At 44.2% G+C, this 26,081-nt stretch overlaps 1 protein-coding gene across 1 annotated transcript in view; it reads right to left on the reverse strand.

Annotated features, from left to right (window-relative positions):
- ADAMTS2 (ADAM metallopeptidase with thrombospondin type 1 motif 2) overlaps window positions 1–26,081 on the reverse strand; it is a 374,801-nt gene that overhangs the window by 31,513 nt on the left and 317,207 nt on the right. The window contains exons 11-16 of the mRNA XM_007953408.1: window positions 18,859–19,004; window positions 15,056–15,234; window positions 14,000–14,133; window positions 3,796–3,919; window positions 2,629–2,709; window positions 346–512 (exon numbers count right to left, since the gene is read on the reverse strand). Coding sequence (XP_007951599.1) covers window positions 346–512; window positions 2,629–2,709; window positions 3,796–3,919; window positions 14,000–14,133; window positions 15,056–15,234; window positions 18,859–19,004 — 831 coding nt within the window. The remainder of the gene's footprint in view (window positions 1–345; window positions 513–2,628; window positions 2,710–3,795; window positions 3,920–13,999; window positions 14,134–15,055; window positions 15,235–18,858; window positions 19,005–26,081) is intronic.

Below are 26,081 nucleotides of genomic sequence, written 5' to 3' on the forward strand. Positions count from 1 at the left end.
CATGCAATACTAGACATGAATGAGTGTGATAAATGTAACTGTGGATATCATTCAGATGGGGACACTGAAATCCTTAGAGGTCAGAGTTTGCCTGAGGTCACTGGGAGTCAAGATTCCAGAGTCCAGAGCCCTGTCTCATAGCCTCATATCCATTCCTTGCTCTGACATGGAGCTAGAGACTTTGGTTCCCAAGCCAGGCCAGAGGGGTTGCTCAGAGTGTGGCCTAAGAGTACAGAGAGGCTCAGGGTCCCTCCAAGCCCCTCCCTACCACAGTGGCTACTTTCACCCCTGCTTAGGCAGGCCCATGCCTCTAGGGGTGGATGACGGGAATGAGTAAGAGCTCACCAGGACAGTGATGGTACCATGGAGGGGACCCATGGTCTGCAGTGTCTCCCGGCCATCTTCATCACGGTACTCCCACTCCACACCCATGGCAATGAAGGACTTGGAGTTAGGATCCACATCGTTCTCTTCATTTAAAATGAACTTGCCTGTCTCCAGGTTCTTGACGGCTGACAATGGCAAAAGGAGCCCCCACCATGATCACCCAAAGGCAGGATTCAGGCCTTTGGAGTAAGGGGAGGCCTGGCAGGGTAGACTGGTTTGGACTGGTGTAAGAGGGGACTTCTCAATCTTAAAGACTTCTAAAACTTAACCTTTGTGCCATTATAACTCAGTATTCTCTGCGTTGATCCTATGACCTGCACCCCCATTCTCCCTGAACTTGACTCTAGTTGTTCCTGATTGAGGATTCCCCCTCCACACATCTTCCCAGGCCTCTGCCCAGAATAGTTAGGAACCTGTAGACACATAGAAGTCCAGACAGAGCCCAAGGAGGAGTTTAACCAGAGGCCTTCACTTCTCCCAGCTTCCCTCTGCGAGGGTCCTGTCCATATCACTGACAGCCCAAATAGTTTCTGAAGCCCTGTCCTACCCTCAGCCACACAAGTGAACCTAGATCTCCCTGCATTTGTGCCCTTTTGGGCAACCAGCATCTGTTCTGGAATTTGCCCCTACCAGGCACTGGAGGCCCAGCTCAGCAGATGTCTGGGCAACGGTGCTCAAGGGCACTTAAGAGACTGTTGCCCTCCCTGAGACTAGCCATTCTGGGCGGGCTGTATCTCCACAGGGTGATGAAAGGCATGTGTTGGGCACCAGTGCACAGAGCCCTGGGAAACATGCACACAGGGTGAGGGGCTTCCTGCTATGGAGGTGAGGATGGTCCAGCTGAAGAGTCTGGTTCTACCCACCCTATCAGTAGCTGTGACCTTGCCCAGGTTCTACCCATTACTCATGGTGGAGAGGCCTGGTCAGACCTGGAGAAGCCACATAGCTCTGGATGTCTATGAGAATGTCTGAAAGCCAAGAGCCTGGCTGATCAGGAAGCCCCCTCCCTTCACCTGCTCCTGCAGCATGGAATGTGGGCTCCTGGTGGTACTTGAGATGTTTCTCAGGGGCCCAGACCCAGCACAGAAATCATGGGTCACAGAGTAAGAAAGCCATTCCCTTCACACATCTCTTGTGATCCTCTGTACACATCATGGAGAAAACTTCAGTTTGGTGCCAATCGGTCTTTAACTCTCTCTAACACTTGCTCTCTTTTGAGCAGAACACAGGCCTTGGACTCAGAGCCTTGAGTCAAAAATAGTGTTTAGGTAGAAGTGTCTTTTTCTCAGGAATTAATTTTTATGTTTATCTTCTATTTAAGGGAAGTGGTGCTGGTTTTGCATTTGGGGAAGAGAGTTAATGTTTCTGCTTAAAATAAGCAAGAAAGAAAATTGAGTATGAGAAAGGGGTCACATATTTGTCAGGCATTGGCAGGGATATTGTAACAGGGCATCTAGGAGCCCCTCACCTCACCTAGTCCAGCCTTTAGCACTGGTAATGATGGTGGGGCTCAGACTGGAGGGAGAGACTTGTCCATTTCCTCCCAGTGGTCTTTGCATCACTCTGACGTCGGCCTAAAGCCCACTTGGGAGGTAGAGCCAGAATGCCTTCAGAGGGAGAGGCAAGTGGATGGGTGAGGCCACTAAGAAGGGTCCTGGGGCAGCCAGGGTGAGCATAGTCCTGGCGGCAGGAAGAACCAGCTTGGAAGGGGTATACAGAGTTGTTAGAGCATCCAAGTTTTCAAGAGATGCCAGATATTCATATTTTATGTGGAATCTGTTGAATTTAAAATTAAACTGATTGAAAATGTCCCTACACTGCCTGAGCCCACCAGCTGACTGGACCTGGCACTCTTTGGTGGAGTGGCTGAGGGAGGGTTGACCAGAACCTTGCTGCCTGCAGATCCTGCCTGCCTTTCCCTGTGTGGGTTCTTCCTATGGTTGGGGAGCAGGGCTTGGGATAGGGAGTCATCAGTTCTTTGGATGGTGGTAGGGTGGGGCCATGACCTGGACACATGTCCCTCCACAACAGTTGCTATGGAGTCCTCTGATTCCAACCCCTGGCCTCTCTACTAGCTGATAATCCCAGATAACTCAGGGCAGAGCCAGGGAAAGGTGGAGGTGGAACTGACCTTTGGGCCTTCTGCCCACTCCAGAAGAGCCAGGTCTTGGACACGCCAAGTTGTCCTGGCATAGAGATGGCCTAATTATCATTCAAAAGGGCTAGACCTTTGAGACTCACCCAGATGGTGGCTGGTGGTGTCCACCTCCTGGATGAGCAGATGTCTGGCTCCTGCAGGGATCTCAAACATCTTGACATAGCCTTTGTTTGGATGTGGAAAGAAAAAGGTAAATGAGAAGGGAAGAGGCCCACTTGAATGCAGACAAGGCAAGAAGGGCCCAGCCCCTTGAAGTCACTCTCAAGACCCTGATATTCCCAGGGTTTGAAAAAAAAAAAACAACCCTAGAGGGGCCAGCAGAAGACTACTGTGTATTCTCTGGGGCCACAGCCCAGCCAGCAGAATGTTCTCTCCCACCTTTTCTGACTAGCTTCAGTAACCAGACACCCCCTCAGCTGCCTCACTGAATGCATGATGGGATTCCTATGGTTCCTGGGAACCCCATTAGGGCATATGTCTAAGATGTCCATGTCTAGGAGGGAGGCCTTCAGCAAAATGCCTGGACCCTCTGGCCTCAGACCCTTAATCTTCAGATGGAAGGTGTGGTGCTCTCATGGGACAATTAAGAGGGGTGGTCCCAGCACCTGATTTCAAGGGCCTTCCATGTTATGGGCTGTGAACCTAAGTTGCTTCTCATTTCAGTAGACTGGTGGAAGCCCAAAGGGATGAAGTTGGTTGCTACAGCCTCAGCCAGAGGAGTAAGGGTCAGAGAGAGGCCCAGCTCAGGAATGAGGCTTATCAGAGGGCTATTTTGCCAGATCCTACCTCTGCAGAGACCCTCACTTCCCCAGTCCCATCCTGTGCCCCAGAGAGGACAGGCTTACTGGCCCAGAGGCCTCAAGATGCACTGACCAGCCCAGGGGAGTCCCGCTGACAGCCAGCTGGGGACAGGAACAGAGATGGAGGAAGCAAGGGACAGACAGGTCGGGCCAGGCAGGCCTGGAGGGCTGGGGAAGGAGTATCTACTGCAATAAAATAAAGACATCTAAGACCCAGCCCCTGCACCCTTATAGCCCAGAATTCTCTGCCCTACTCCTGTGATCTTCACTCCCATTCTCCCTGCTCCCTGTCTACTCAGAAGACTGGTTGTAGTTGTCCCTGACTAAGGAGTCTCCATACACCTCCTAGACCTTTGCCCAGAGCAGTTATGAACCTGCAGGCTGACAAAGGCCATGCCACGCACAGATGCTGCAGGCGCTTGGGGACCAGGGTGGAGGGGCAGGTCTCACCTTGTTTCTTGGGCGAGCGTGTGAATGTCCCCTTGACCACTTTGCAGTGGCGGTTGTCTCCTCCGCACACACCACACTTGTCCTCCTGCTTGCTGGAGCCGATCACCCCATCACAACCCACCTTCTGCAGGAGCGGGGGGAAACAGGGAAAATCTGAGACCTCACCCTCACTCTGGCCCTGGCATGGCTCTAACTCCAGGTCCCTCTTGAAGCCCCAAGATCTGTGTTTCCTTCTCAGCAGTTCACAATGTGGTGGCAGTAGGCTGGAGTTGGGATCAAGACAGACCCATGACCATGGGCACCTCCCCTGGCAGTGCATCAGTCCAGTCATTGGGGAGGTGTGGCCATAAGAGGACACTGTGCAACCTGCATAGTGTCTGATCCAAGTTTGCCTGGCTCAGCTCAGCCAGCCTCTCATATCCTTTCTGTCCTTACTGCTGTAAATCTAAGACTCAGCCTGAACTCCTCAACTGCTGTTTCCCCAGGGTGTCCCATAGCTCATCCCCCAGAAGTAGCCCCTGAAGGGCTCCTATCACTTTACACTTGAGGAAAACAATGTCTCCTGTAGTGTGTCTGAAGCTGTCTGGGCAGGAGGGAGCAAAAGTTGGTGGGAACACTTCTGCTTTCCTTCTCTCCAACCAGCCTCTCAACACTCTCACTCCAGTAACTAAAAGTAACATCATTTTGGAGGATAGGAACTGAGGCACCAAGTGAGTGGCAACATGCCTGTAACCAGGGCCCCTTGGGAAAGCAGTAGCACATTCAGAATCCTTTATCTTTGGGGCCTGGAAGCATCCATTCCTGGACCATGGGCATTCCATGGGGAATACTCCTACATGCTGATGGCAGGTGGTGACTCACCGATCCTTATTAGAGTGCAGTCAGAAGGGACTGCCTCCCCTCTAGAATGATCTGCCCCCTATGTTTGCCCCAGAGTGCTAGATAACATCACAGATTTTCCTTTTGGTCCTGGATGCCAGGAAGGCCAGAGCCAATTCTTTCCTCCAGATTTCTTCCACTACCACCTCTAGAGAGACTGACTTCTTCTCATTTTGCTCTTTGATTTTTGACTTTTTTCTTTGAATGACTTTTGATCCAGAGGTTCTTGACAGTGAGCAATGGTTAGGGCATCGTTTTTCAATGTTTGGGTAGAAATTTATGAACTTTGGTTTCATGGACCTCATATTTTATCTTAAGCCTTTTAAATCAGTTTCAGAAGTGAGTGAGGTGTAAAACAATCAGTAAAATGTAGGTGTTCATTTTAATTTTAATGATTCCAGAAGAAAAAAATTACCAAAAGGAGGCAACATGATTAAAGTAAAAACCCTTGCCATTGAGTCCATTCTGACTCACAGCAACCCTATATGTAACAGAAACTTGAGCTTAAATCACAGACCTACCACTTTCTGGCTGTGTAGTCTCAGAGGACACATTACACAAACTCTTGGAGTCTGTCTCCACATTTGTGACGTGTGTGTGTGTGGGGGGGAGCAACTGTTGGAAGAATGCAATGAGGTGATCTTTTAAAAACATTTATACATTTGTTGGCACAGAGTAAGCCCTCAGTAAAGGGTACTGAAAAGAAGAAGTGGGAGGAGGAGGAGGAAGAGGGAGGGGTGGAAAGGGAAAAGGAGGAGGAAAAGGAGAGGAAGAAGAAGAGATGAGGAGGAGTAGAGGGAGGAGAAGAAAAGGAGGAAGAAAAGAAGGAGAAGGGGAAGAAGGAGGAGGAAAGGGAGGAGGGGAAAGAGAAAGAAGAGGGGGAGGAAGAGGAGAAAGAACATGAGGAAGAGGAAGAAGAAAAGGAAGAGCCAGAGGAGGAGGAGGGGAGGAGGGGAGAGAATCCCTTTCTTAGGATGGGACCTATATTCCCCTGAATTACCTCTGCCGTGCTCAGCATTTCTCAAGCTGAAAGAACTGAAGAAAATATTCAAGCATCAAGTTGTGATACTGAAAGATTCTATGGGCAAAATATTGAATGACACAGGAAGCAGCTAAAGAAGATGGAAGGAATACAGAGAGTCACTGAACCAAAAAGAACTGATCAATATTCAATCATTTTAGGAGGTAGCATATGATCAAAAACTGATGATACTGAAGGAAGAACTCTAAGGCTCCAGGAATTGGTGAAATACCAATTGAGATGTTTCAACAAATGGATGCAATACTGGAAATACTCATCTGTGCCAACAAATTGAGAAGACAGCTACCTGGCCAACTGACTGGAAGAGATTCATCTTTGTGCTCATTCCAAGGAAAAGTGATCCAAGAGAATGTGGAAATTATTGAACAATAACTTTAATATCACACATAAGTAAAATTCTACTGAAGATAATTCAAAAAGGGTTGCAGCAGTACATCAACATGGAACTGCCAGAAATTCAAGGCAGATTCAGAAGAGGATTTAGAATGAAGGATATAATTGCTGATGTCAGATAGATCTTGGCTGAAAGCAGAGAATACCAGAAAGATGTTTATTTGCATTTTATTGATGTTGCAAAGGCATTTGACTGGTGCCTTTGGATAACACTGCAAAGAGTGGGAATTCTAGAATACTTAATTGTTCTCACGAGGAACCTATACATAGACCAAGAGGCAGTCATTTGAACAGAACAAGGTGATACTGTGTGGTTTAAAAGGTGTGCATCAGGGTTGAATATTTTCACCATATTTATTCAATCTGTATGCTAAACACATAATCTGAAATATCAGACTATATACAGAACAATGAAGCATCTGGATTGGAGGAACACTCATTGAGAACATGCGATATACAGATGACACAACCTTGCTTGCTAAAAGTGAAGAGGACCTAAAGCACTTCCTGATGAAGATCAAAGACTGCAGCTTTCAGTATGGATTATACCTCAACATAAAGAAAACAAAAATCCTCACAACTGGACCAATAAGCAACATCATGATAAATGGAGAAAAGATCGAAGTTGTCAAGGATTTAATTTTACTTGGCTCTATAATCAACACCCATGGAAGTAACAGTCAAGAAATCAAATAATGTAATGCATTGTGCAAATATGGTGGAAAAGATCGCTTTAAAGTGTTAAAAAAAAAAAAAAAAAAGTTGTCACTTTAAGGACTGAGGTCCACTGACCCAAACCATGGTATTTTCAATCACCTCATATACATGGGAAAGCTGAACAAAGAATAAGGAATGCAACAGAAGAATCGATGCATTTGAATTATGATGTTGGTGAAGAATATTGAATATGCCATGGACTGTCAGAAGAATGAACAAATCTGTCTTAGAAGAAGTACAGCCAGAACATTCCTTAAAAGGGAGGATGGTGAGACTTTGTCTCACATACTTTGGGCACGTTTTCGGGAGGAATTAGTCACTGAAGAAAGACATTATGCTTGGTAAAGTAGAGGGTCTGTGAAAAAGAGGAAGACCCTCAATGAGATGGATTTACACAATGGCTGCAACAATGGGCTCAACCACAGACACTGTTGTGAAGATGGCAAAGGACTGGGTAGTGTTTCATTCTGCTGCACATAGGGTCACTAAGAGTCTGAGCTGACTTGATGGCACCTAATAACAACAAGCCTCTAGCTTAGAGGTGGTTTTAGTGCTTAGGTTTCCAAAAATCTCTCCACCTGTATGCCTGCAGAACAAACTGGAGGGGGGAGAAGTCTCAGCTAGACCATCAGGCTGTGTACACTAGCACACAGGGGCAGTTAGGGGAAGGTGTGCTCCTGGACTCTGAGCTGGATTGAAGGAAGCCAGCCCAGGTGAGATCATTTGACTAAGCTGAATATCAGCTGGGAACTTGGGGGCTGCTTTTTGCTTGGGAGCAGCTCTTTATTAAGGCTGGGGCCCAAGGTAGGTGGGCCTGGGCCTTGGGGGCTGCTTTTCACTTGGGGGTGGCTGTATTTTAAGGCTGGGGCCTGAGGTAGGCAGGCCAGTGTTTGGGGGCTGCTTTTCACTTGGGGGCAGCTGTTTATTAGGGCTGGGGCCTGAGATAGGTGGGCCCAGGGATTGGAGGCTGCTTTTCGCTTGGTCTGGCACTGTATTAAGGCTGAGGCCCGAGGTAGGCAGGCCTGGGGCTTGGAGGCTGATTTTTGCTTGGGTGTGGCCTTATTTTAAGGCTGGGGCCCCAGGTAGGTGAGCCCGGGGATGGGAGCTGTGTTTCGCTTGGGTGTGGCTCTATTTTAAGGCTGTTGCTCGAGGTAGGCAAGTCCAGAGAGGTTAGGAACAACTAAAGAAGACTAACTTGGCTGTCAGTTTGTCATCCTGTGGTGGCTTAAGTGTTGCTATGAGGCTGGAGACTATACCACCACATTGCAAAATGCCAGCAGGGCTACCCATGGAGGACAGGTTTCAGCAAAGCTTCGAGCTAAGACAGATTCAGAAGAATGAAGAGGACATTGACTTCTCAAAGAATTGGCCAGTGAAAACCTTATGACTAGCTTTGAAACACTGTCAGATATAGTGCTGGAAGATGAGTCCATTAGGTTGGAAGGCACTCAAAATTTAACTGGGGAAGAGCTGACTGTCCCTCAGTAGAGACAACCTTAACAATTTGGATAGAGTAAAACTTTTAGGACCTCCATTGGCTGATGTGGCACAACTCAAAATGAGTAGAAACAGATGCAAACATCCATTAATAATTGAAACATGGAATGTACGAAGTACGAATCTAGGAAAATTGGAAGTTATCAAAAATGAAATGGAAGGCATAAAGATAGATATCCTAGGGATTAGTGAGTTGAAATAGATGGGTTTTGGCCATTTTGAACCAGACAACCATATGATCTACTATGCTGGGAATGACAAATTGAAGAGGAATGGTGTGGCATTCATCATCACAAAGAGTATTTCAAGATATGTCCTGAAGGGCAACACTGTCAGTGATAGGATAATACCCATACGCCTACAAGGAAGACCAGTTGATACTACTATTATTCAAATTTATGCACCAACCACCAAAGCCAAAGATGAAGAAATTGAAGATTTCTACCAGCTTCTGAAGTCTGAAATTGATGGAACATGCAATCAAGATGTACTGATTATCACTGGTGACTGGAATGCAAAAGTTGGAAACAAAGAAGAGTTATCAGTAGTTGGGAAACATGGCCTTGGCGATAGAAATGACACTGGAGATCACATGATAGAATTTTGCAAGACCAATGACTTATTCACGGCAAATACCTTTTTCCAACAACATAAGAAACAACTATACATGTGGACTTCACCAGCTAGAATACACAGGAATCAGATTGACTACATCTGTGGCAAAAGGTGACAGAGAAGTTAAATACCTTAGGCCAAAACAAGGCCAGGAGCTGATTGTGAAACACATTATCAACTGCTCATATGCAAGTTCAAGTTGAAGCTGAAGACAATTAAAACAAGTCCACAAGAGCCAAAATATAACCTTGATTATATCCCTCCTGAATTTAGAGACCATCTAAAGAATAGATTTGATGCATTGAACACCAGTGACCAAAAACCAGAGGAATTGTGGGATGATATCAAGAACATGATCCATGAAGAAAGCAAGAGGCCATTAAAAAGACAAGAAAGGAAGAAAAGACCAAAATTGATGTCAGAAGAGACTCTGAAATTTTCCCTTAACAGAGAGTAGCTAAAGCAAATGGAAGAAATGACAAGATAAAAGAGCTGAACAAAAGATTTCAAAGAGCAGCTTGAGCAGACAAAGTCTATTATTATAATGAAATGTGCAAAGACCTAGAGTTAGAAAACCGAAAGGGAAGAACATGTTCAGCATTTCTCAAGCTGAAAGAAATGAGGAAAAAATTTAAGAGTAGCAATACTGAAAGATTCTATGGGCAAAATATTGAGTGATGCAGGAACCATCAAAAGAAGATGGAAGGAATACACAGAGTCATTGTATCAAAAAGAACTGGTCGATGATCATCCATTTCAGGGGCTGGCATATGATCAAGAACCAATGGTATTGAAGAAAGAAGTCAAAACTGCACTGAAGGAATTGGCAAAGAACAAGGCTCCAGGAATTGATGGAATACCCATTGAGATGTTTCAACAAACAGATGCCCCACTGGACACACTCAATTATGCCAAGCGATTTGGAAGGCAGCTACCTGGCCAATTGACTGGAAAAGATACATATTTGTACCCATCCCAAAGAAAGGTGATCCCACAGAATATGGAAATTATCCAACAATATCATTAATGTCACATGCAAGTGAAATCTTACTGAAGATAATTCAAAAATGGTTGCAGCAGTATATTGATAGAAAGCTTCCAGAAATACAAGCTGGATTCAGAAAAGGATGTGGAATGAGGGATATCATTGCTGATGTCAGATGGATCTTGGCTCAAAGAATACCAGAGAGATGTTTACTTATATTTTATTGATTATGTATCCTTTGTGAATGATGTGCATAATTTTTGCCAAATCTGAGTGGTAAGATAAATTATTAAGAATAACAAGCATTAAGCCCTTCTGAATGCTGGGCTCTATAGGACTACACTGATCACACATCATTGAAGCTGGCCTTGCTGTCACATAAGGTTACTGTGAGAATTAAAATACATGCACAGATCTTAGATATTAGTAAGCACAATAAAAGCATTGGCTATTATAAATGGAAAACTGTTTTTCAACATTGTTGTGGTAGACTGGGTTCTCTAGAGAAACAAAACCAGTAAAGCTTATATATATAGAGAAAGAGAAATTTATCTTAGGAAAATGGCTCACTTGTAATGTGGATCATAACAAATTATGGATAACATTGAGAAGAATGGGAATTCCAGAACACTTGATTGTACTCATGAGGAACCTGTACATAGATCCCATAGAACAATGGGATACTGCATGATTCAAAATCAAGAAGGGACTGTGTCAAGGTTGTATCCTTTCACCATAATTATTCATCTTGTATGCTGAGCAAATAATCTGAGAAGCTGGATTATATGAAGAAGAACGTGGCATCAGGATTGGAGGAAGACTCTTTAACAACCTGCGAGATGCAGATGACACAACTTTGCTTGCTGAAAGTGAGGATGACTTCTAGCACTTACTGATGAAGAGTAAAGACTACAGTGCACAGTATGGATTACACCTCAATATAAAGAAAACAAAGATCCTCACAACTGGTCTGATAAATAGCTTCACAGTAGATGGAGAAAAGATTGAAGTTGTCAAGGATTTCATATTACTTGGTTCTACAATCAACACCAGAGGAAGCAGCAGTCAAGACATCAGACTATGTATTGCATTGGGAAAATCTGCTACAAAAGACCTCTTTCAAGTGATGAAGAGCAAAGATGTCTCCTTAAAGACTAAGGTGCACCTAACCAAGCCATGGTACTTTCAATCGCCTCTAATGCATTTGAGAGCTGGACAATGAATAAGGGAGACTGAAGAAGAGTTGATGCTTTTGAGTCGTGGGCTGGAGAAAAATATTAAGATTATCATAGTCTGCTAAAAGGACTAACAGATCTGTCCTGGAAGAGGTGCTGCCAGAATCCTCCTTGGAAGCAAGAATGGCCAGGCTTCGTCTCACTTATTTTGGTCATGTTGTCAGAGGAACCATTCCCTGGAAAATGATATCATGCTTGGTGAAGTGGAGGGTCGACAAAGAAGTGGAAGGCCCTCAATGAGATGGAAAGACACAGTGGCTGCAAAAATGGACTCAGGTATAGCAGGGATCGTGAGGCTGGCACAAGACTGGGCAGTGTTTCGTTCTGCTGTGCATAGGGTCAGTATGAGTCAGAGATGACTCAATAGTACCTAACAACAACAACAACAAATATCAACTTGTATTCTGGAGTTCTTCATAGATTCATGTGCTATATATGAAAAGGGTTGGAGCTAGTTTACAACCAAAGACATACTAAATGGAAATTCAACAGATTGCAAAAAAAAAAAAAAAAAAAAAAAAAAACGAGGCTATCCAGACAGAGAAACAATGAAGCAAAGTGCTAAGTTTTAAAACAGTTGCCTAAGGAAGATTTTTTTCTGCCCTTCATAGAAGTTGGACAAAAGGAAAACAGAATAAATACTTGATCTGTCAAACTTTGGTAGATATCAAAATGGCCTACTATAATTTTTTCCTTTAATCTAAGACATATTTATTTCACCTTTTATTTTTTCTGCAATCAGGGTGTACCTAATTATTAGTCAAAAGGTTCTTGCCTGTCATCTAGAGGACTGGTTTTGTGTGGAGACTTGAGGTGGTATGACCTGGTCCAGGCAAGCATCATCCCTGGCTTGGTGACCATCTATCTTTGGCAAGTGTCTACTGTCTACTGGCCTTCAGGGGAATCTATTTAATGTCTAGCATTCTGTAACTGAATTTGGGGTGGTAATACTAAGACTTGAATCAAATAGAAAAGACTAATGAAATCCAGGGTCTCCGACAGTCCTGAGGTATTCACTTAGATCCTAAACGGACTAAAGAAGCCCAGATGACAGCTTGGGTTGAGATGCCAACAGGTCCCGATGGTTCTGTATGGCTGCTGCTGGACAACACCAGGGGCCAGAGGAGGCTGACAGCTTAGATTCCACATCACTACAAGCTGAGGGGAAGGAGCTAGTAGCAACCATGGGGTGACTGTCATCATGGGGAGAGGGGGGTATATTTAATGAAGTGCTTCTTTCCTATCTGTTACAAAATCTTGTTAATTAGAATCAGGAAAGATGCTAATTTACTTCAATTTTTCTCTTTTTTAGAATAAGTTTTTAGATGATATATTTTTGGTGGCATGTTTTTACTATATTGAGGTGATGGATTGCACCATTTATTTAATCAAAGTTACCTGATGGGCCTTGTTTAACACTTGGATTCTATTTGATTCCCTTCTCTGTATATATGTGTGTTTCTTCAATATGTATTTTGTTGTCATTCTACTTTTAACTTTTGTGAGTCATTATGTTTAGATATTCTCTAATTGACAGGATGCACTTGGGTATTATTTTTGATTCAGTATCAAGAATTTTAAATTCATGTGTATTGTTATAAATGATATAGTTAATCTTATTACTGCCATTTTTGTGTACATTTTTAATCTTTCCTTTCTGTCTCATTTTTTTCTATCTTTTGCAATACGGTCATATACATCTATCTATATGTATGTATATATATCTATATGTATGTATATACATGTATATGTATGTGTGTGTGTGTGTGTGTATATATATATACATACATACATACATGTCAGGAATGAAGTTACATCTGTTCCCACTAAGATGGTGAATTAGTGCCTCTACTTCCTCCTGGTATGTTTGCAATTATATTCATGCTGTCATCTAAATCTAATTCCACTCTTTCCTGTGCTTGCTGCCTGTCTACCCTGACACATGTTTGTGAGTATTTTGGTACACCCTCTCTGAGCAGACTACACAGCCTGGCTTCCACCCTAGAAGCCCTGCCCGGTCCTCTTCTGTGGTGTCTTTAGGGGGAGCTCCTTCAGTGCTGGTTGTAGGTCTGTTCAGACCACCCAGGTGGAGGGAAGAAGCCCAGCAGTGCACTCCCAGATGCTAGTGTTTACTCCCTACGCTTACAACTGCCCCTTCCATATCCAGATGCTAGTGGAATTCTGACAGGCTCTGCTAGAGCTTCTTGAAGACACTGCTGTTCCTCAGGATGGTGAGACAAGTCAGCCTTCTATGGCACTCATGATCAGTCCTGTCTATGTACAACCTACTGGAGGCTTCTGGTTGTATCTAGGCAGGGGCTAGCCTGTACTCATGATGATATTGTATGCGGCAGTTATCTTACAGTTGTTTCTAGTGGCCACCTAAGGCACGAAGGACCTAATAATAAAGGACAACAGAGCAAGGCATTTCTATCAAGAGCCAGCCGACTCTCCCTATCTGGGCATTCTTCTGCTGGCTAGCCCAATCCAAGAGCACAAAGTCTAGGGCCTAGCAGAGTGCAGAGACGTAGCAGTGTGCCCCATTAAGGGGTCACCTATGGACTACAGCATCAGAATCACCTGGGGAGTTTATAAAAGCTCATGCTCTCAGGCCATGCCCAAGGCCACAGAATCAGAATCTCTGAGGTAGAGCCCAGCTCCCCAAGTGACTCCTAGGTAGTCAAGTCACAGAGCCCCTGGCATTGGCTGGGAGTTTGATCTATGCCAGGTGCTGTTCCCACACTTTGCATGCGTAACCTTGGTAAATCTTTCCAAACACCCTAAGAAAAAGAGGTGGCTATACGTGACTCCAAAATGCTATGCCTCAATGCCCATACTCACCCTGCAGTCCCCACGCACACAAAGGCTGAAGGCGTCCTTGTAGGAGCAGCGTGTCCCATCATGCACCATGCGTTTCATGGACACAACCTCCCCGGTCTCCTTGGACTCGCAGTATAAGTGGCAGCGTTCCTTGGCTGGGGAGAAACAGCAGGTGTGGTGAAGAGCCTGACGGTGCCACCCCCTAGAGCTTTCTTGAGGTTGCCTCAGAGAACCACCAGTATTATATGTCATGGTGGCCTGCTCATGATTCACCTGCCCCTTCCCAGGCTGCCTGCTCCCCTGAGTTGGTAAAGAAGCAGGAAAGGGGAAGATGATTCCAACCTCTCAGGTGTTTCTGAGCCTGTGACCCTGTGGTATTGAATTTAGAAAGAGGTTACCCTAAGTGGGAGTCCATGAGTGTTGCAAATGGTTGCCAACCAAAAGGTTGGGGGTTCCAACCCACCCAGAGGTGCCTCAAAGAGAAGCCTGGCAATCTGCTTCCAAAAAATCAGCTATTGAAAACCCTATGGAGCACAGTTCTCCTCTGACACACAGGGAATCACCATGAGTCAGACTCAATATTGACAGCAATCCTTTTAAATTTCTTTCCTGTAAGTGATTCATGCTGTTTCTAGTTCTCTGATCCCTGAGACCCTGTCCAGAGACTCCTGACATTCTGTTTAGATGCAAACAGCTGTTTGTCTGGTCTTGACCTAAAGAACTTTTTATAGTCAGCTTTCTCTGAAACTCTTAAGCCTCATCCACCCTATGGTAACTGTGGGAACCAGGTACCCAGTGAGATTCCCCCAGCCCTACATCCTTGGATAAGCCCAGTACTCTGGCTCCTCTGGGTCTTCAGCCTGGCCTGAGTCCAAACCCCAGCCCCAAGAGTGGATCCTGGGACCCAAATTAGCCAGGTTTGTCAGCCCAGGTGTTTGTAGCCAGGTTTGTAGCCCAGCCTACACCTTTGTCCCAGGCAATATCAAGGGGCACAGAACACTGGTTCCACCTCCAGCTTGCCATCTGCCTGGGCCTGTCTGTTGGATGCCCACATCCCCTGCACCCCCTGAGGCTCACCATCCCGGTGTTCGTGGGGCAGCCAGTGGTGTTGGGTATCATCACCATGCTTGAAGTACAGGTCCCACTGGCGGCATTGTTCCTCACGGAAGTCGGCCAGGGAGTCAGGGCAGTCCTGAGAGTTGCAGAGCTGGAAATTGTAGCCAAGGCCTGAACAGGTGCGGCCCCCATTGGCTGGGCTGAAGAGAAAGCAGAGGCCTTGACCTTTGTGCCATCAGACAGAGGCCAGTCCTCAAGGCCTCTTAGCACTTATGGGATCCTTGTGTATCAGGTGTTGGGAGCAGGGGCAGTTCTGCTGAGGTAAGTGCCTCAGCCCTGGTCTTGTCCCTGCCACAGGACAACTCCCCAGGCCTCAGGGCCTTGGTATGGGATGGGCTGGACTTGTGGGTTCCCTGTGGAAGGAAGCATCTGCTCACGGCCCTAAGTGTCCCATCAGCACCATTGGGTCACTATGATTGTTGTTGAACAGTGGCCTGTGTGACTGGGTATTTGGGTTCTGTCTTCCCCAACAGGCCATAAGCTAAAAATGGCAGGAGCTAAGTGAGGCTTGCTGACCATCAGGTGTGCAGCACTGACACACAGTGGGGACTCAGAAGCCATTGGAGATAGTGGGGTACCATATGCATTCAGCCTGAACCAAGGTTGAGCATATGGTATATGCTTCCTTGATGCTGGTTTTCTCCCCATTTCAGGGGAATGTGGGAGGCGTTTTGTGATTCCCTTGCTTCACTGAGAGTAGTGCCAACTCACAAAACACTGGTCTGAAGAAAAAGGCCCTGTTGCCAGCTCTGGTTGGGCAGGATGCCCCTAGCAGGCAAAGTGGCCCTGGGAGCAGCTGGGAGGCCTGGACATAGCTGTCCCAGACCAGGTATGCCAGACACACAGAATCTGAGCCTCTGCCTCACCCCCAGGATCAGCGCCTAGGACTTGGGCAAAAGTCTCACTCTGTTTCCAGTAAGAATGGGAACAGCTACCATACAGTAGAGATGGTGATAAAGGAGCTTCTTCCATAAAACCTGTTACTCAGTATTAGGTTCTCAAGGGCAGAAAGTGGGAAGAATGATGCAAAAAATTCTGTGGAGAAAGAATCAACAGGCCTTCATGTTTGAAAGGGAAGATGAAAGAAAGGGTGATGCTGCAATTTACAGCCCCTGTGACTGACAGGGCCACAGAACCAATGACAACACCATCAAGGGCGGTCTCAGAAGGAGAGTGTGAGCCTGGGTATAGGAGCCAGGAGTCCCACAGTGGTGACCTGAGTTCCCTGGATGTAGCAGCTGTTATAGAAATGGTAGGAGAGGGTGGGCTGCTCTGGTAGGAGCTACATTAATTCAAATGGAAATCCATGTTATAGCCACAATAGAATGCTAGCCTGAGAATTCAGAGGAAATGTGGTAGGAAGAGCAGGTGAAGAATCTGAAGACTAGATTGCTTTCAGTTTTGCAATCATGAGAGTGGGGAGAGCTAAGAACAGAGGGGAAATTCAACCTGACAGAGCAGAGGGCCAGCAGCAAGCACCTTCCAACTCAGCCAGTCATGAGTCCATGTCATAAGGAGGGATGCTGCATGCAAGCATGGAAAATAGTAAAGATGGGGCAGTGTGGTCTTGGAGTCACTTGGAGAACTTGTGAAAGGCATGACTATATACAAGTGTTAACAACCTGGGTTGTTAATGAGGAGGCTGAGCTCTGAAATGGATTGGGTGGTGAGGCTGTTCTGTGCTTCTGGCTAGTGTGGCTGTGGTCAGTGTAAATAAACTGGGTTGGATCTCTGTGTTGCCACACTCATGCTATCTGATGGTCATGGGTGCATGGCGGGAGTGCCAAGACTGAGTGTGGGCTGGGTGATCCTTGTGTATGCTGGTTTTGTGGACTGGTGGAGTTGCAGGCAGTCAGAGCAGATTTGCCCCTACTGCTGCTCTCCCTGTCCCCTGCTGCCACCACTAAGGGAGATGGACCACAGAGGGTGCAGGTGGGGAAGGTCAGAGAGAGCACGTGCACTCTTCCAGGGCCAGGCTTGGGAGTGAGTCCTCTGCATCCCAAGAACCTAGTCAGGGCCAGCCCTCAGTCAGGCAGAGGGAATCGGGGTCTGGAAACTAGGGGCTGAGGTCAGATCTCTTCTCTTGGCTGCACCATGAGCCCAGTACCCTATCCACACAGGAAGACAGAGCAGACACTACAATTAGCGTTTATTGGGTGCTTGCTGCAGGCCAGGCATGTGCTGGGAGGGACAGGACTACAGTCCTCGCCTAGTACCCAGCAGCCTCCTATAATGTTATTTCCCCTGTTCTTCAGTCTCATTTTGAGGCATGTGTTAAAGCTTCCCAGGGGCCTTGAGGAGGGGATGGACATCATTTGAGCCCCTTCCTGCCTCTGCTCCTGGCAAGGATTGAAATCTGGAGCTCCTGGGCAGGAGGAGGGCATGAGAGGAAGAGAGGGCTCCAAGTACAAACTGGGCTTACCCTGAGACCTGAGGGGCCTAAATTTTGAGGTCACAGGCTCCTCTAAGAAGTTGATGTGAAGTTAGAGACCTGCCCCTCCAGAAAAAATGAACATGCACAGAAAATCATATATAACTTCTCAGACCCTGTAGCCCTGCTGTGTCCGTGGCAGGGGCCATGGAAAGGTGACAAGCCTGGGACTGATGCTTAGAGGTTAGGGCCCCAATCCAAATATCTAGGAGGGTTCAGATGGGTGAAAGAGGTGAAGGAAATATGCAGGGTGGGGCCACTCCATGAAGGTGGCAGCCTGCCCACTAGCTTGTGTTTGGACCCATCGTTGCTATGGTGTCCAATTTAGAAGCTAAAAATCTGTTGCTTTTTTTAAATGTGGTATCTCCAGATATTTAATATTTTCAGATAAATCAAAATGTTTTTAAAAACAGGCTACAGAAAGAGACAAATGACACATGTCTTCAGGAAGTCCCTGGGGTTTAGTGTGAGACCTTGGGTAGGCAGGTGGAGGGCCAGAATGGCACTAAAATCTCCATTCCTGGGACTGCACATGCCCTTATAACTTCTTGAGGAAGCCCTGGGGCAACTATCAGCCCCAAGTCACACAGTGAACCACAGGCCACAGACTTTGGCTCCATAGCCCTTCTTCTTAATGGAGACACTACACTGGATGAGGCCAAGGCTGAGGCTGAGGCCAAGGATTGAGGAATGGTGAGTACATGAATAAGGAAGTGGCTATGGACCTAGGGCATGGCCTGGGAGATATTTATAGGGTGAGGTGGTAGAATGAGAGGGCCCAGGAGGAGGACAGGACAGGGGAGGCAGAAGGGGAAATGTGGTTGAGGGGGAGAAGCCTGGCTGTCATAGGGGCAACTTCTACAAGTTGTGTCTCCCTGGCTGCTGGATATGTTCCTGATTGAAGATAGCTGTTTGGCAATGGTAGCCCCTGCTCAGGGTCCTGGCATCCTGGGGGCCAAGGGAGTCCTCCTCTTCCTACCTTTTCCTTCTCTGTTGCACCTTCTGTCCTCAATACCTTTGACTAGGAAGGCCAGAATATGCTGGTGTCTAGAATAGGGCTGCAGCCTAGGTGGGGAGTGGCCACAGGCTGATGGGTCTCAGGAGACCAGTTCTCCAGGCACCCAGGCTAGCTCTGCTCTTATAGGTTATGTGGCTTGGGGCATGTACCTTCATCCTCTGAGTCTCAGCTTCCTCCCAGGTAGGGTGAAGAGTGGCCAGGGCTGCTTGCCCTTGCACGCTTCCTAGAACTACTGTACAGTACAGAGTTGGCTAGGCAGGGGCCTCCAGGGACCCCCTACCTTGGAAGGGTAGGGGAATGGCAGGGCCAACTCACTGTGGGTTGTCACACTGGCGGGTCCTGAACTTCACACCTGTACCACAGGTGCGTGAACAAGAGCCAAATGGACTCCAGGCACCCCAGTTTCCATCCCGTTTGAGAATGTCAGGAGTCAGCCAGATGCAGTGTCCTTTAAAGCAGTGCTGAAAGACAGAGGCCAGAGTGTCAGGGGCTACCACTTGCTGCTTAGTTTGCAGTGCCTGTGACATCTGCCCTGTGCCTTGTCATGGAGTATCTGACCCTATCCTGCCCCTACAAGCTCAGAGCCAAGTTGGGAAGGCAGACCTTATACAACCAATGGCAGTAGGAGGCACAGTAAGGTGTAAGTCCACAGGAAGCTCACTCAGCTCTCCCCCACGACCAGCCTGACCTCCCATCACCCTTCAGTGCCTTGCCCAGTTGACGGTAGCCCCTCAGCCAGAGTGTGTCCACACCATGTCTTCAGAATACATGCCACCAGTGGTACCCACATATGGCCCATTTACAAAGGTAAAACTAGCAAAGCAAGCCCAGGGTTTAAAAAATATATTAAGATCTATTTATTTTAGTAAAAAAGGCAATTAAAATATCATGTAAATAGAAGGGATGATATGCTGATATGATAAAAATTCTTGAATATAGTAAGTAGCAACTACACAACTCTGCCATTGAGGCATGAGAACAGCCACAGACATTAATAGGCATGGCTATGTTCCAATACATTTTTACAAAAACAGGGAACAAATGGAAATTCCCAGAATGGTGATATGAGGAGCTTGGGGCAGTCTCTCTCTAGTAAAATACCCCTTAACTAGTGAAAATTATTTAAAAGCAAAGAAGCAAAAGCAACTATCTGAAGACTGGAAATTGTCCTAAAGGCATACGGTAAATGAAGAAGCATTTATTCAAGAAAATTTACTAAATTCCAGTAAGAATGAATAAAGTCTACAGCATTTGAGTTATGATCTGCTCCCATTTCCTTCCTAGTTTAATGTGACAGAAGCTCTACTCTGGGTAGGTGCTTCCAAAAACATGGGACTTCCTATGTTCCAACTCCCAGTCTAAGACTATGGTGTCACCTCAAGAAATGCAGACAACCAGCATCTCTCACCTCCCCCAAATCCAAGTTGCAGTAAGTCTATATCAGGTGAACAGAAACTTTCTTCCCCCACCCAATCTTCACTCATAGGATGGAAGCTGTACCCTAGGTACAGCAGGCTAAGAATACTGGACCCTGATAGCCTTGTCCCAGCTCACTCATAATCAGGGACAGATTACCCTATAGGCAAGGTAATAAGCAGCAATGAAATCGGGGCACCAGTTATCCAAAGCAAAGACCCGTACATGTCAAGTAGACAGGACACAAGGAAAAGTGAGCACTGCAGGAGAAGAAAGTTGGCAGGGCACTAAATGAAACTGATATCAGCTCCAGTGAGTGACAAGTGGACAGCTGGACATAAATAAAGTTCATGTAGGGTCACAAGGGCACCCATGCTCAAGGTTATTTAAGCGATGAGGCCCCTATCCCTTCAATAATTTTGTTGACATCTCTCTCCTACAGTCCCTTTCCATGAAACTGAAACTCCTAATCTTGGCAGGTCTCTTGGGAGTACACTATTTATTTCTAATAAACAAGAGGTGAGGACATACTGTTGAGTCAAACTCTTGCTACATTCACCCAATATGCAACTGACTCCAGTACACAGTCCAACATGACTTGTTACTGGGCAAGGATGGATTATACTAATAGATAACAGGTCTCTGATCCATTTTGAGAGAGCCTTCTTGTATTAATAGGCATGGCTATTAATCCACAGCTGCTGATCCAACAACTCCTGCCAGGAGGGCCTGTAATGCTCTTTGCCATGATACAAACACAAAGGTTTTCTGTTGCACATGTCTTGGTAAACAACCAATGGCAACTCTAGTCACAGGTGACATGCAAAAGCAAGGGAATAAGAATAGGTCGACTGCTGCAATGAATTCAATCAAGTTATAACTGTATAGCATTTATATACAGAGTTATGTCTTAAATTTTGTAAATAAAATATTTATAACTTTTACTTTAAAATACATTTGGCATACACACAGATGCAATTTAGCATACTTGTAATATAATACTAACATTGGTAATAATTTAATATGATACTAACATAGCAAATGCCCCAAAAATACTGGAAATATTAATATTTACCTAACATGAAAAGTTTTAATTAACAGATGAAGTGAGTTTCATTTTTTTATTGTATGATGTGCAGAACAAAGTGCTTGATATTATTCTACATATGCTAATAAATGAGGTATTAGGAACATTAATTCAATATTTATCATGCAAAATGTTTATGTTTTGCAACAATGATTGTGTTTCTAAATTCATCTTTGAAGAAAGCAACAAAGGGTGTTTATCACAACATTACATTTAAATTTTATCAGAGTATTTAAGTATCTCCATATAAGGAAATTTAACAATACCTCAAGGAAATATAAATTAAATGAATATTAAGATAATGAAAATTATATAAATGTATTTTATTTTCCATTTCCCTTCAGGCTGACTTTCTTTTAAGAAATTGACTGATATTGTTAAAACTTGCAAAACAAACTTCCTCATTGAAAGCAGTGCTATTGTTAATTCAATTATGTACATATCTCTGAATATGGGAGTTGCACAATTCCACAAAGAAGTAAAATGTACATTTAAAAATTTTGCATATCATATCAATTATGTTTTCTTATTCAAAATCATGATCAATGGAGAAGAGATTGAAGTTGTCAAGGACTTCATTTTACTTGGATCTACAATCAATTCCCATGGAAATATGGTTAAAACCCACCAGCTGTTCTGTGGAAGAAAGATGAGGCAATATGTTTCCATAAAGGTATATAGCTTTGAAAATCCAGTGGGGGTTGCTATGAGTCAGAATCAACTCAATGGCAGTGAGTCTGGTTTGGTTTTGGTTTTATCCCAATGGCTTAAATACACACCTTTATAGAAAAGTGTGACAATTTCATTCTTGCATGAGAACTAAGTTTAAAGTTTTTCAGATTTGACAAATTTTCCTGATATAGGTAGGTATGATTCCATAATAGAATATAAAATACAACGTGTGTTTCCCAGTGTTGAAATTGCTTTATGCATATTCCTAACTTTAATGATCGCAAACTGCACAACAAAATGCTCCAAGAAAGATTTGATTCATTGCTCTTATCATGTGTGGAAGTAGATGTTATTCCACAACTTAATTATGATGAAATCACTGAAGAATTTATTAGAGCAAATAATAGAAAGAAATGTTTTTAATTATAACATGTTACAGATGAAAGATCTATCTAAAAGTAAAATAGAGTGATTTGTTCTAATGTTTGTTTTCTGATCATTAAATTTTTCTTTTATGACATCTTTTATTTGTTCATTATTTGTTCATTATTTTATTTGTTGTCTAGAAGCACAGCATACTAATAGCAACTACTACAAAGCAAGCATCAAAATTGAAGTATGAGTTGTTTAAAGCAAAATTGGTGACAGTCAATTTTTCATTATGGGAGATCAACAGAATTTTACTTTGACTGTTGAAACAACAGAGTTCTCTGACTCATTTTATTTGCTGTAGAATATTTGGAATATTCTTTTTGTAGAAACTGTGGTGGTGGTTGTTTTTAGGTGCTGTTGAGTCAGCTCCCACTCATAGAGACTTCATGTACAACAGAAGGAAACACTGCTCAGTTGTGTGCCATCTTCATAATACTTGCTATACTTGAACCCATCGTTGCGGCCACTGTGTCAATCCATCTTGTTGAGGGTCTTCCCCTCTTTCGCTGACCCTCTACTTTACTGAGCATGATGTCCTTCCCCAGGGAATGGTGTCTTCTAACAACATGACCAAAGTAGGTGAGATGGAGTCTGGCAATTCTCACCTCCAATGAACATTCCAGCTGCATTTCTTCCAGGACAGATTTGTTTGTTCTTCTGGCAGTCTATGGTATTTTCAACACTACAATTCAAAGGCATCAACTCTTTTTCAGTCTTCCTTATTCATTGTCTAGCTTTCACATGCATATGAAGCTACTGAAAACACCATGGCTTGCATTAGGCACACCTTAGTCTACAAAATGGTATCTTTGCTTTTTAACATTTTAAAGAGATCTTTTGCAGCAGATTTGCCCAGTGCACTATGTTGTCTGGAAGCACTGATGCTGCTTCCATGGGAGTTGATTGTGGATCCAAGTAAAATGAAATCCCTGACACCTTCAATCTTTTCTCTTATTTATTGTGATGCTGCTTATTGATCCAGTTGTGAAGATTTTTGTTTCTTTATGCTGAGATATAATCCATACTGAAGACTGTAGTCTTTGGTCTTCATCAGTAAGTGCTTCAAGTCATCTTCACTAACAGAAAGCAAAGTTGTGTAATTTGCATGTCACAGGATATTAATGAGTTTTCCTCTAATCCTGATGCCACGTTCTTCATATAGTGCAGCTTCTCAGATTATTTGCTCAGCATACTGATTGAATAAGTGTCGTGAAAAGGATGCATCAGGATACAGCCCTGATGCATACCCTTCCTGATTTTAAACCATGCAGTATCTCCTTGCTCTGTTTGAATGACAGCTTCTTGGTGTATGTACAGATTCCTCATGAGCACAAGTAACAGTTCTGGAATTCCCATTCTTCTCAATGTTATCTATAATTTGTTATGATCCACATAGTCGAATGCCTTTGCAGTCAATAAAACACAGGTAAACATCTTTCTGATATTCTTTGCTTTCAGCCAAGATCTATCTGGCATCAGCAGTGATATCCCTCATTCCATGTCCTCTTCTGAATCCAGCTTGGATTTCTGGAAGTTGCCTGTCAATGTACTGCTGTGACCATTTTTGAATTATTTTCAGCAAAATTTTACTTCTGCTGGATCACCTTTCTTTGGAATGGGCACAAATATGGATCTCTTCCAGTCAGTTGGCTAGGTAGCTGTCTTCCAAATTTCCTGGCATAAACGAGTAAGTGCCTCCAGTGCTACATCCATTTTTTGAAACATCTCAATGGGTATTTTGTCAACTCCTTGTTTTTTGCCAATTCCTTCAACTTCTTCCTTCAGTACCATTGGTTTTTGATCATATGCTACCTCCTAACATAGCAGAAAATTGACCAGTCCTCTTTGGTACAGTGACTCTGTGTATTCCCTCCATTTTCTTTTTATGCTTCCTGTCTCATTTAATATTTTGCCCATAAAATCCTTCAGTATTGCAACTTGACCCTTGAAATTTTTTTTCTTCAGTTCTTTCAGCATGAGAAATGTTAAGCATGTTCTTCTCTTTTGGTTTTCTAACTTCAGGTCTTCGCACATTTCATTAAAACACTTTACTTTGTCTTCTTGAGCAGCCCTTTGAAATCTTCTGTTCAACAACTCTTTTATGTGATCGTTTCTTCCATTTGCTTTAGGTACTCTCCACACAGGAGCAAGTTTCAGAGTCTCTTCTGACATCCATTTTGGTCTTTCCTTCTTTTCCTGCCTTTTTAATGACCATTTGCTTTCTTCATGTATGATGTTTTTGATGTCATCCCACAACTTGTCTGGTTTTTGGTCGCTGGTGTTCAATGCAGAAAATCTATTCTTCAGATGGTCTCTAAATTCAGGTGGGATATAATCAAGGTTGTATTTTGGTTCTTGTGGACTTTTTTTTTTAACTTTTATTGTGATTTGGGTGAAGGTTTATAAAGCTAATTCACTTTCCATACAGCAGCTCACACACATACACTTTGTCTCATGACACTGACTGCAATTTCCCACAATGCAATGACTTCGTGGACTTGTTTTAATTTTCTTCAGCTTCAACTTGAACTTGCATAAGAGCAATTGATGGTCTATTCCACAGTCAGTGCCTGGTCTTGTTTTGGTTGAAGATACTGAACTCCATTGCCTCTTTCCACAGATACAGTTGATCTGATTCCTGTGTATTCCATCTGGTGAGGTCCATGTGTATAGCTGCTGTTTATGTTGTTGAAAAAAGGTATTTACAATGAATAAGTAGTTGATTTTGCAAAATTCTATCATGTGATCATCAGCATCATTTATTTCACCCAGGCCATTATTTTGCAACTACTAGTTATTCTTTGTTTCCAACTTTCACATTCTAATCACCAGTAATAATCAAGACATTTTGATTGCATGTTTGGTCTATTTTAGACCACAGAAGTTGGTAAAAATCTTCAGTTTCTTAGTCTTCAGCTTTGGTGGTTGGTGCATAAATTTTAATAATAGTAGTATTAACTGGTCTTCCTTATAGGCTAAGGTAGTTAAGGTTGTGTGTCAACTTGGCTAGGCCATCGCTTTGAGTGGCTGGGCAGATGGGTGTAGTATTCCTCATGATGAGATGATGAAATCTGCTGTGAGAAGCTAGGGAGCTGCCTTTGGGGTTTGGCCTGCTTCTAGTATGTACGGAGAAGCTTTGGAAAGGTCTGGAGTTTTTGGCATATCTGAATCCTGCATTTGGCTGAGTCTTTATATCAGCGGCCTGCCATGTTGTCTGCCGATCTTGGGATTATTCCTGGACTTGAACTAGTGGCCTGCTATGTTGTCTGCTAATCTTGGTGAGGTAGGGAGAGCTCATGTATTAGAAGCTGCCAGGCCACATTTCCTTGTAAATTACCTTACCTCTACTGATAGTGAGGTAGGGACAAATGTAAGGAATGGAAGTTGCTGGTTATATTCTTTTATAAATTACTTAAATTACCCTTTCTGAGAGAAACCAGAAAACTGGAAAAATTGTGATTAGAAAAGTATGTAATTGCCAGACCATTTGTTGCAGATCTTAGGGTGTCAACACAGGAGACTCTGTGATGGAGCCCCTTTTGATCTATACTTAAGCAGATGCCTGGATTAATCCGAAGACTAGAACATAAAAAGCTAGGAATCCCACTCACGTGACTAACCAAGATTTGTATAGCTTTCTCATTCTGTCCCCTATAATTGCTGTAAGCCAACTGGGAAATGTTGGCAGTCCAGCTAGTGTGCTATACACCTTGTTTGTTGTCCCACTGTATAGTCTTGGGCAATGTTTCATTAAAGGCTTGCTCTCTATAAACCACCTCTCTTTCGGCAAGCAATTCTTCCTTGCCAGAAGACAAGAACCCATTTGGATTTTTAGACTCCCCCTCCTGTAACATTAGGACTGTGCTATTTTACTTGTTGATCTTCAGTTCATCAGCCTCATCAGCTGGCAGCTACACCCACACATATGTGG

Source organism: Orycteropus afer, unplaced genomic scaffold (assembly GCF_000298275.1).
Source record: "Orycteropus afer afer isolate SDZICR_OR568_19922 unplaced genomic scaffold, OryAfe1.0 scaffold00393, whole genome shotgun sequence".
In the NCBI taxonomy this organism is placed as follows: domain Eukaryota; kingdom Metazoa; phylum Chordata; class Mammalia; order Tubulidentata; family Orycteropodidae; genus Orycteropus; species Orycteropus afer.